This window comes from Megalobrama amblycephala, linkage group LG17 (genome assembly GCF_018812025.1).
Source record: "Megalobrama amblycephala isolate DHTTF-2021 linkage group LG17, ASM1881202v1, whole genome shotgun sequence".
NCBI classification, from domain to species: domain Eukaryota; kingdom Metazoa; phylum Chordata; class Actinopteri; order Cypriniformes; family Xenocyprididae; genus Megalobrama; species Megalobrama amblycephala.
Window position 1 is genome coordinate 4,780,808 of NC_063060.1, and position 12,395 is coordinate 4,793,202.

A 12,395-nucleotide genomic window follows, 5' to 3' on the forward strand; every position below is an offset into this window, starting at 1 on the left:
TGTAAGGTTAGAAGGTCACCAGCACTTTGGTGGATCAATATGAGAGCTGGTGAATAATGGCTGCATGACTGCATTAACATCACATTAGCAAATGTTAACTTAAAAACCAAAATAGGTTGATGCCATTAGCTATTTAAATTCAGAATGTCAAGAAAATCTGATAAATAATAAGATAACACTTTACAATAAGGTCCCATATGTTAGTAACAATGAGAAGTACATTTGTTAAAGTATTTATTAATCTTTGTCCATCTGTTAGTTAATAAAAATACAAGTGATGTTCATGTTAGCTCAGGTCCATTCAATAATATTAACAGATGAATGTATATAATAATAATATTCATTTTTCAAAATATTTGAAAATAAAACAACAAATGGAAAAAATAGTCTATGATTGGAAACAAAACACAAGGAACATTTTATTTGTTCAATGTTTGGGGAAAATGAAAGGGTCTTTTATGATATGGTACTAGAGATGATCAGTCTAAATTAGATTTATATTCACTTATCTCCACTGTTACCCTCAAATGCATTTCCTTGTATTGACTGAACTGACATAGGAGAAACAAATACTACATTATAGAGTGCATAATACATTAGAAACACATTAAAGAGTACATTAGAGACATTGGGATGGTGCACATCTAATGCCAAATGAATTCCAGGCAGTGGAAACAGCTTCTCATAGACAGTGCTTCTTCAGCTAAAAAGATCATCGCTGAAAAATAAAAATCTCTCAATTATATTTTTAAAGAGTCCGAGGTAAGGAAACTTAAAGTTGTCTGTGAAAAGAGAGGTTGTCATTTTTGCTGGTTTGAAAATAAACATTAAATTTCAGTCTGCAAAAAACACCGGACTGTATTTTCTCAGCCTAGTCAGAGTTGCTGTCATCGCTGTCAGTGTACGCCCCCAAGAGGCTGAGAGATGAACCGTTCTGAGATGTGACTGGCTGTCCATTGGAAGCACTAGCTGATGCTGTGGAGGACTCTGGTTTGGCAGCACCTGACCCTGAATGATCAGGAAAGATAGAGAAAATGCAGGTTAACAGATGGCAAAACCCTAAAGTGTGAGGAATTAGTTTGATGCATAAATACAACATCAGGTTGTGTTAGTGGAAATCCCCCTCATTTTTTAAAATGGTGAATTTTGTCACCATAACTTTATAAAAAAAGGCTTGCACACTCTGTACCATTCCTCGATTCCAGAAAATAAAATAAATAAATACAAAAACTCCCAAAATCCTGACATACATCCAACATCAACTGATGTAGAGTTGCAATTTTTGATTATTAAAAAAATAAATATAATTTATAAATAAATATTAATAAAATAAGTCAAGAAAATAATGATTTGCTATTTTGGTGTTTTAAATATTTTTATTATTATTATTATTATTATTATTATTAATATACACTACTGTTCAAAGGTTTGGGTCAGTAAAATAGTTTTTAAAGGTCCCGTTTTTCGTGTTTTTTGAAGCTTTGATTGTGTTTATAGTGTGCAATATAACATGTGTTCATGTTTCGCGTGTAAAAAACACAGTATTTTTCACATAATTTACTTATCTGTATACCGCTGTTTCCACTGTCATAAAAACGGGCTGATGACTTCCTTGTTCTATGAAGTCCCTCCTTCAGAAATACGTAACGAGTTCTGATTGTGCCAGCGGTTCCTGTGTTGTGATTCGACAGCAGCTTAGCGAACCTTGCCCGGAAAGGTCACGCCTCTTACCATAACGTGGAGATGCGCGCGCTCAGTGTTATTGTAAACATGTCTTTAATTTTACCCTATCAATTTGAGCCGGAATCAGACCCGGTGATTGGACTGCGGGATGAAAATAACAGCGTTTCGACGACATGGCAAAAAAACACACTCTACAAACGCAACTCTTGTGTATTCCTGTGGGTGGAGGTTAGTCAAAAAACTGTTTTAGTGACGTCATTAAAGAAGGAAGTAGAGGGATGTAGTCCAAACTGGCCGTTCGATGTAGGCGACTTCTGTTAAATAAAATATCTCGCTTGGCATTGAACTTTGAGCTTTAAAATTTTACAGATTTTATTTATACTCTAACAACAACATTACACACTAACTAAAGTTTGAAACATGGGATCATGAAGAACGGGACCTTTAAAGAGATTAATACTTTTATTAAACAAGGATGCATTAACAACAACAAAAAAAACTATTTAAAATAAATGCTGTTGTTTTGAACTTTCTATTTAATCAATGAATCCTGAAAATAATGTATCATGGTTTCTGTGAACTGTTTCCAACATTGATAATAATCATAAATGTTTCTTGAGCAGCAAATCAGCATATTAGGATGATTTCTGAAGGATCATGTGACACTGAAGACTGAACTAAAAATTCAGATTTGTTCACAGGAATAAATTACATTTTAAAATCTATTCAAATAGAAAATGGCTCTTATAAACAGTAATAAAATGTAAGTTTTTCTGTATTTTTGACAAAATAAATTGCAGCCTTGGTGAGCATAAGAGGCTTCTTTTAAAAACATTAAAAAGTTTCTGACCCCAAAATGTGCTATTGTGATAGTTTAAATGACTGAACGAATGCATTATTTCTTTCATAATCACAATGTGTTATTAATCGCTACTTACACCCCCCCACACACTCGTTCCGGCCAGACTTTCCCTGACGCTTTTGAGAAATGACAGATTGACTAGTTGTCAATAGATCACGAACCTGTTTGTGTGACAGGAGCCTGTCGTGGTGAAGCGTGGGCAGGTTTCTTCCTCACCACCAGAGACCCCAGAACTCCCTTCGCTCCCAGACCCCCGACACTCCTCTCCCAGCTCTCCACCTTCTGCTTCTTTATGCCCACGGACGATGAGCCCTGTGGAGTTCAGGAGGAAAACTGCACAAATTAATGAGAGAAGCATATGAAATGTTAAAATAGAAAGACAACAGAAATACGGCAAGACAAATGATGTGGGAAAAATTTACTTTTGTGCCACAGATCATCAATATGCAACACGAAAGTATAATTTATAGTAAAACAAATCTGTCAGGGGTTATTTCGCAATAAAGCATGGCATTCTCCAGCTCAGTACAAGGTTACTTGGCAAATAAATAAATAAATAAATGGATATTAAATATTGATTTAAGATGAAATTATGTGAGAAGAATAAATGTGGAGTGATATGAGAAACATGAAACAGTCACACTATGGTCAGAAGTTTGGAATAATTACATTTTTGTTTATGTTTTTGAAAGAATTGCTTACCAAGACTGCATGTATTTGATCATAAATGCAGTAAAAACAGTAATTTTGCTAAATATTACAATTTAAAAGAATTGTTTTCTATGTGAATATATTTTGAAATGTAATTTATTTCTGTGATCAAAGCTGAATTTTCAGCATCATTACTCCAGTCTTCAGTGTCACATGATCCTTCAGAAATCATTCTAATATGCTGATTTGATGCTCAAGAAACATTTCTTAATATGTTTTTGATGCTTAATATTTTTGTGGAAACAAAATACACTACCATTTAAAAGTCTGGGGTAAGTAAGAATTATTCTTAAAAGAAGTGAATACTTTTATTCAGCAAGGACACATAAAATTGATCAAAGAAAAATAAAAACATTTATAATGTTACCAAAGATATCTATTTCAAATAAATGTTGTTCTTTTGAACTTTCTATTCAAAGATCATGGTTTAAACATAATAAGAAATGTTTGAGAAGCTAATCAGCATATTAGAATGATTTCTGAAGGATCATGTGACACTGAAGACTGGAATAATGATGCTGAAAATTCAGCTTTGATCACAGGAATAAATTACATTTTAATATATTACAACAAAATTACATATAGTACAACAATAACAAAAAACATTTATTTTAAATTGTAATAATATTTAACAATATTGCTGTTTTTACTGAATTTTCAATCAAATACATTTTTTTTGATCAAATAATAAATATTTAATAAATATTACTAAGCAATAATATTTGATCACAGCATGTCACAACTGACCAATCACAGTTGAGGATTCCACAGAGACATTTTTTTCAGATCCTAATGTATAAAAGTGACCAAAAGAAAATGTTACAAATAATAAAATAAAATTGTAAAATAAATCTCGACCTGTGATCCTGCATTCCCGTCTGTGGTAAGGATGTCTGTGGGTTTATCAGCCGTGTGTTTCCTGCCTTCGTCTTTTGCACTTTCCGTCTCTTCCTCAGAGTCCGAGTCCCTCAGTCGTTTAACCAGAGCTCTCTCTAACATCTCTCTACGAGGAGCAAGAGAAAAGAGAAGTCTAAACCACCGAATATTTAGATATTATACAATTCATGCTTCTTAATCTTGACATTATATGCTTTCGAAAAAAAAAAAAAAAAAAAAAAAAAAAAAACATACACAGCAAATGTACATGACCTCTTAGAGGAGCTATTATTGTCACACACAAATGTAGATGATAAACCATATAATACACTTTCAAACATTAATATTTCAGGTTAAAATGCACAGGAATGTCTACATTTTGTACATAAACTATATTTTAGATGCTGTAATATAGGGCTGCCTGATTTTGGGGGAAATCTAATTTTAATTTTTCTGATACAAACTTGCAATTGCAATTTACAATTTTTGTGCACTTAACCTGTAGTGTGACAAATTCATTTTTAAAAGTTCAAATATTCCACCATTAAAGGGATAGTTCACTCAAAAATGAAAATTCTATCATCATTTACTCTCCCTCAAGTTGTTCCAAACCTGTATAAATTTCTTTCTTCTACTGAACACAAAGGAAGATATTTTGAAGAATATGGGTAAACAAACAGTTGATGGGCCACAAGTCATATTCTTCAAAATATTTTATTTTGTGTTCAGCAGAAGAGAGAAATTCATACAGGTTTTGAACAACTTGAGGGTGAGTAAATGATGGCAGAATTTTCTTTTTTGGGTCAACTATCCCTTTGAGTCTAAGAAGCAAAAAGTCCAAGCCTTTCTCTTTACATACTTGGTTTCTCGTTCGTCTTCCTCCTGCTCTCTCTCTCTCTGTCTCTTCTCCATCTCTTTATACTGATCCAGCATGCCCTCAAAGTCCACCTGCGCCTGCCTCTGGTTCAGATCCTTCAGCTCCTGCAGGTTCTCCAGCACCTCCATCTCCATTTTTGAGTCCCGTGTGCGGTTCTCCAGGACCTGTGACAGCATTCAGGGAGATTACCTTTTAAGTTTGTTTGGGTTTTTTGACGGTTCGCTTACAAAGACACTGTAAAGGATTTTATGTACAACACCATATGTGGAAAACAATAGGAAAAAACACAAAAATGCATTGCTGGAAAGTGGAAATAAAAGTACAAATTATTACGAACAGCACAGAATAAAACAATAAACCCCCATTAAAACCTCTAATATAATAAAAGACACATAGTCTTTTAAACTTTCTAACAGACCTTCATGGGGTTGTTGAGCTCCTCTTCTTCTCGCTCCTGTACGATCTTTTTCTCCTCCTCTTCCAGCAGTTTCTCAGCCTGAAAATTGCGTGTTGCACCATGTTCCATGGCGTAGTCTGTGTTCTCTGGATCTGTCTGTGAAACACATCAATTAGATGAAGTGCAACTGAACAAACACATAAGAAAAACTCCTGAAGTGTTGTAGTATGATGGGAGTGTTCACTCAAGTACCTTGAAGGTGATCTCAGCCAAACATCTGGTGCATTTAATGTAGAATCTAAAAATGGGGAGCCCCATGTATAGTTCGTTCTGAACGGTCTCCTTACGAGCATTGAACTTCTTCCCTTTGTAAATGTATTCTCCACATGTTTTACACCTGCAAAACACCAAGCATTATTATCTGAAAGATGATATATTCTCTAATAAAACAAACTACTGATGTGTTCTTCACAAACCCGAGAAATCAAGAGATTCGTTGTCATTGAAAATAGTTTTATATTCATCATATTTAGCTTGTTGTATCTTATCTTTACAGTGATATATATTTTTGTTCTTTTATGTAATTTTGTCCTTAGTTGAGAAGTTGTATACTAAATGAAATAGTTTAATGTTATTGTTTATTATTAATATCTTTATATGAAACCTGCAATATGTTCTTATATGATAAACCTGTAATAATTCAAATTATTTCTATCTCAAACCATGTATTATATGAGCAAAAGTGATAAAAACAGGAAATTAAACGTGTCTCACCTCATATTAAATGGTGCCATCAATCGGACCACATACTGACGGTCTTTGGGCAGTTTGAGTTTAGGGATTTTAGACGGATCAAAATCCGGAGGATAGTATTTCTGAGGAAAAACAAGAAGAGATGCTGTAAAGGTGACAGTTTACCACAGTAGCGGAACTTTGTAAACAAAAACTTTTTCGAGGTTCATCTTAGTAAATGTCTTCAAGATTATTACAACATTTGTGTACTTTAAGTGCATAGAAAACATTACATAGAATAGAATAACTTAAAAACAATAAAAGTATACACTGCGTTGCTACTTCATTAGCATGCTGTTAATCTTAAAATATCTTAATCTCAAATCCACCGTTATCCGAAGCACAACAATAATATAAAATGAAAGAAGGAGGTACTTACATTCAAAACCTTTCTTTCCGACATGGCTCTCTTTAATTGACTAAAAAGTAAACTAAAATAGACAAATTAATGCTCAAATGTTTGTTACTACACCAAGCGAGCTGGACGCTTCTTCTTCGACGTCACTCGGTGTGTGTATATCCGTCACTCGCGCGCTGCAGTGCTGCCACCACCGGCAGAGCACCGGTATTACAGGCGCCAAGGCAAGAATTACAGAAGAATATCATATGTAAGCCTAACAATACAATCATAGTAATATGAATATGAATAGTATGCGAAAAGTTGTTATAAACAGGAAGATGCTAAGGTGAGTAAGTTTATTTACATTTCAAATAAAGCTCTTTCTGATTCTGAAAGACAAAGACTTGACTGAGGCCACTAGAGGGAGAAGCTGGATAATAAATACATCATTAAACGTAAAGAGTTTTTCATGTTCCTTCGAAGAATTTAAGCGCATAGATTCCACATTAAAGTACAGCTTCGATATTCATATAATAGTAGAAAGCAAACCAAAAGTGTTCCTACATAGAGCAAATAGTTGAGCCTTAAGAAAAAAGTAATGAAAAAGTCACTGGAGACACAAATCCTGACGTCAAAAGCATACTGTATGTCTAAATAAGGACAAACCAGCCGTGCCAAAAATGAACTCAGCATTATGTACCGTCAATACAATCAATACTTGCAATAAAAGAGTCATATTTGCTTGCTTTGTAACTTATTCGGCGCGCGCAAATGTTTGGACATGATGTGCGTAATCCTGCAGCGCAGCTCAAGCGCGCGCGCAGGCTGTTTGGCAGCAGTTATCGCGCACTGAAAGACGCGCAAACTGCTTCTGTGCGCCAAACAAGTCGGAGAAATTCATAAATGGGCTAAAAATGCAGTCAGATCTTCGATGGGAAGCACGGACGACGTTTGGATACAGAGTTCTTTTTAAGTGAATGCTGGGAAAATATAGATAAACTTTAAATGTGGATCGCGTAAAACACGTAAAATGAGCGTTGCGTGGGATTTAAGAGTAATGCATTTGTGCGGAATCCAGATTTCAACGAACAACTATTTACCTACAGCAATAGAGACAGTCTGAAAAATCTTGCAGAGTCCTTGACGGAATACTTTTATCTGGGATTGGGGTTATTCCCATCATGGATCAGTTTGGGATTTTGGATTTACATCAGCGCAATAAATGGAAATGCATGGACGCAGTGCTGCAATCACCGGAGTTTACATGTAAGAGATATATTTTATTTACATTTTAAACGATAAAAGTTGATGAAATAGCTGTTTTACATTTTGTAATCTTTGGATTTTTCGAGTTTTCAGGTTGAACTAGGGTGAATTCAGGTTGATTGGGACACTTTTTCCAAGTCATCTCAATGGCAAAAAGTGTCCCAATCACCCTGAATTCACCCCGATTTGAATAAACAGGTCAAGTTTCTTTTCTATAGAGTTCTTGGGTTGATATACTCTATGGGTCTTTGGACATTAAAAAGTAGTTTTTCCAATATAGGCTATACTGCAGGTTCTTCAGATCAGTGTTGAGATTCCCATCTTTTAACAGAGAGGTTAAAAAGTCTGAGACCACATTGAAAATAATGGATTTCCCCTTTTTTTTTAACTGGGAAATAAGTTGAAGCATTTAAGGATTTCTAAAAATTTAAAAAACAAAGAAAAGTTTAAAGAAAAATCATTATATATTGAACAAATGACGTGCACTATCATTAATCAAAGTCTCATTGATCATGTGACTGTACAGAACTGCAATGCTGATATAGTGCAAAACTGAAGCACTTTCACTTGTGGACTCAGATTAGAAAATGTAAATGTTTTAAGAGTGAATTCAACCCAAGAAATGTTGTTTGCTGACCTTACGGTGACATTTTCACATTTGTAACTCATACACTCATGTTAATGATGCCATGGTTGCAGATTTAGTCTCTGTACTTTGAATGCACTTTGCACAAAAGCATCTGTCACATGCACTAATGAAAAAGTCCAGGAGGATGTATTTCTCTGTGTTGAGTGTTTGAACCCCCTCTGGCTCTCTGTCCTCACTTGTCTCTCATTCACTGGAGTTCTGATGGCCTGCAGGGAGGACACAGATATAATGCATTATGGGTGACCACTATACATGACGCCTCCCATTTAATGATCCTTAATGGATCTGTTGGTTTTAACAGGCCAGTCAGAGCAGTGAGAAACAGTGTGACTCGTGTGTTGTTGTAACTTTCAGGAATTTTAGTTCTGGAGGAAAGGACTGTTATTTCTTTCTGATATCCCAGTTAAAATGTTTTTTTTTTTTTTTTTTTTTTTTAAGATATTGCTGTTAAGATATTGTCCTTTTTCCAATGTGATCACTAACCCTCAACAGCACGTTTGTGTGTGTGTGTGCTATAGTGGATGTTTGAACACTGTGACTTTCTCTAATATAAATTATCAGAAAATTTTAAACTCTTTACTTAACTAAATCTAAAATCATATTTTTTGTTACTTGAAAAAAACCCCCATTATTTTATTTCAGTTAGTTGCCCAAATAAAAGTTAATATAAACTATACAAATAATAATAAAAAACTAATAGAAATGACAAAAACACACAGCAGCATACATTACTAAAACTTTAACTAAAATAAAAAAATAAATAAAATGGAAAATATAAACAAATTCAAAATATTAATAAAAACTATAATAGTATACTAAAATAACACAGACATTAAAATGCATTCATAATAATATAATGCTGGTTTAAAATATATAATATAATATATTCTTGTTATAATGCATTATAATATTTAAACAGTATACTGTAATACATTAAATCACATAGCCAACAACTTGTTTCATAAGTTAGTGTTATATAATGCCTAATTAGTTTCAAGCAGAGGTTTTCACATACAATCTGGCCAATAAAATGCAAATAATTTGCATTATATAATTAAATAAGCAATTGAGATGTACATAAAATTGCTCAACAATATAAACAAAAATTAAACTATATGTACTCACTTCACACACACACACACACACACACACACACACACACAAACACACACACACACACACACACACACACACACACACACACACACACACACACACACACACACACACACACACACACACACACACACACACACAAAGAATACAAAAATTGTTTATCAGCAGATGCTGATAATCTCAAAATGGCCAAATATTGATTCATCAGCATGACCGATAGATCAATCAATCACTAGTTTATTTGTGAAAAGATTTAATGCATTTGTGTTATGAATAGGCCTACCTTGAAAAATGATATAGTGGATATAGAATATGAAAGGATGGTTGGATGTTTGTAATGATCATGATGCCTTAATTCTCAGTAAAAGTGACTAAATATGTAATACAATCTCTGTTTGCTCTGAGGAAATATTTGCGCTTCAAAATGCTTGCATTGGTTCCACATTGTCTGAAAGAATAAGCAATTCCTGTGTGAACTTGATTAAAAACTGTCAGTTGTCTTTTGTCTCTTGGTTGAAATATTACAATATTGCACAAGCTAGCTGTTGTATTGAATATTAGTATGACCATATGGCCAAAAATAGTGGCATGATGTAAACCATGGAACGTAAGATTAAAATTTAAGATACATATTAAAAAGAGAATTTGGTCTACTAAATTGAATTTTGATGAGGACTGCCTAAATCAGTCATGCTGCATGATTTGAGTCTCTAAATCCACAAGTTTATTAAAAGTAAAATAACCTGCTGAAAACGTTAATACAATCAAGAGCAGAGATATAAAAAGATGAAGAACCAGGAGAAAGCACAAGTGTGTAGTGCGAATACAAAACAGAATATAACTGTGTTTGTGAAAGCAAGATGATTAACAAAATCCTGACTTTGATTACATTATGTTTGAGAGAATGTGACAGTCATTTAGATTAACATCACAAAAAACACTATGACACACTCTCAGAAATCACTCTGATTTTGCATTATGAGATGAATTATGGTCTATGAATACAGGCATTTCCAAACATTAATTTCAACACTCATCAGTCTCATCAAAGGTCAGGAAATAATATGCCGGATTTGTAATTTAAATGACTCTTTTTATGTTCTGAATGGTCTTTGTTATGGCTGTAAGGCTGGTCTGAAAGCTTCAGAAATACTGTACATGGGGACAGACCTGTTATTTTAAATGAGAACTGAGACAAGTATTATGATCCTCTGATACACTCTTAGAAATAAAGGTTCAGTGGGGTTCTAAAGTGAACTCTTGGGTTCTCGACTCAATTTTATAGAACCCTGTATGCCAAAAAGGTTCTATATAAGGAGAAATGTCTTTAATGATTGTCTGATACTTTCATGTTTATAGGGGTAATTCAGTTTTTTTCTTGTTATCAAGCAGCTGTTTACTTCATAAAATTGATTTAAAATTAATACCCCTTTAATTTAATTCAATTTGTAAACTTTGCAATTACGTTTGGTGGCATTTGTGATGCAGAAATCAGATTTTTGTCTTCTGAGAGTAAAGTCATCAAGTCACTGCTGTGGTTGTGCAGTATTTTGTCGCGATTTGTATAGTGAGGCTTGATATCAACCACTTCAGTTCATTTTTAAAACCAGCATGTTGGTGCCCTCAAATGGCTTCTTGTTTTTAAAGGTGCCCTAGATTGTTTTTTTACAAGATGTAATATAAGTCTAAGGTGTCCCCTGAATGTGTCTGTGAAGTTTCAGCTCAAAATACCCCATAGATTTTTTTTAATTAATTTTTTTAGCTGCCTATTTTGGGGCATCATTAACTATGCACTGATTTTTTCAGCACGGCCCCTTTAAGAGATGCGCTCCCTCTGCCCCACGAGCTCTCGACTATATATACATCGCATAAACAAAGTTCACACAGCTAATATAACCCTCAAATGATCTTTACAAGATGTTCGTCATGCATGCTGTATGCATGCTTCGAATTATGTGAGTAAAGTATTTATTTAGATGGTTACGTTTGATTCTGTGTGAGTTTGAGGCTATGCTCTGTGGCTAAAGCTAACATTACACACTGTTGGAGAGATTTATAAAGAATGAAGTTGTGTTTATGCATTATACAGACTGCACGTGTTTAAAAATGAAAATAGCAACGACTCTCGTCTCCGTGAATACAGTAAGAAACGATGGTAACTTTAACCACATTTAACAGTATATTAGCAACATGCTAATGAAACATTTAGAAAGACAATTTACAAATATCACTAAAAATATCATGATATCATGTCAGTTATTATTGCTCCATCTGCCATTTTTCGCTGTTGTTCTTGCTGCTTACCTTGTCTGTGCACAGATCCAGCCGTTAATACTGCCTTTCCTTGTCTAATGCGTCGAATGGGCTGGCATTATGCAAATATTGGGGTCATACATATTAATGATCCCGACTGTTACGTAACAGTCGGTGTTATGTTGAGATCCGAGTGTTTTCCGGAAGTCTTTTAAACAAATGAGATTTATATAAGAAGGAGGAAACATTGGGGTTTGAAACTCAATGTATGTCTTTTCCATGTACTGAACTCTTGTTATTCAACTATGCCGAGGTAAATTCAAATTCTGATTCTAGGGCACCTTTAATAAAATCGGAGAGATTTCTGTCCCTCCATTGACAGTCCACGCCACTAAAAGTTTGTTAAGAGATCGTAAAACTAATCCATATGAATTGAACGGTTTAGTCCAAATTTTCTGAAGAGACACAATTGATTTATATGATGAACAGATTGAATTGAGGCTTTTATTCTCATATAAACACTGATTAGCGAACATAAACAAAAGCTCAACCGAACCTGCTTGATGTGCAGGA

At 34.2% G+C, this 12,395-nt stretch overlaps 2 protein-coding genes across 2 annotated transcripts in view; one reads left to right on the plus strand and one right to left on the minus strand.

Annotated features, from left to right (window-relative positions):
* Nucleotides 1–394: 394 nt before the first annotated feature.
* yju2 (YJU2 splicing factor homolog) lies at nt 395–6,754 on the minus strand. Its single transcript, XM_048162615.1, has 8 exons — nt 6,578–6,754; nt 6,181–6,281; nt 5,659–5,803; nt 5,428–5,562; nt 4,992–5,173; nt 4,115–4,259; nt 2,707–2,857; nt 395–1,008 (listed from the first exon to the last, which is right to left on the minus strand). The coding sequence occupies exons 1-8, from the start codon at nt 6,599–6,601 to the stop codon at nt 872–874; spliced, it is 1,020 nt and encodes a 339-aa protein (XP_048018572.1). The 5' UTR covers nt 6,602–6,754; the 3' UTR covers nt 395–871.
* Nucleotides 6,755–6,889: 135 nt separating this feature from the next.
* The window catches only part of scn12aa (sodium channel, voltage gated, type XII, alpha a), a 74,578-nt gene continuing 69,072 nt past the window's right edge, over nt 6,890–12,395 (plus strand). Inside the window, exon 1 of the mRNA XM_048162616.1 lies at nt 6,890–7,804. The gene's annotated coding sequence lies outside the window, so the exon portion shown is untranslated. The remainder of the gene's footprint in view (nt 7,805–12,395) is intronic.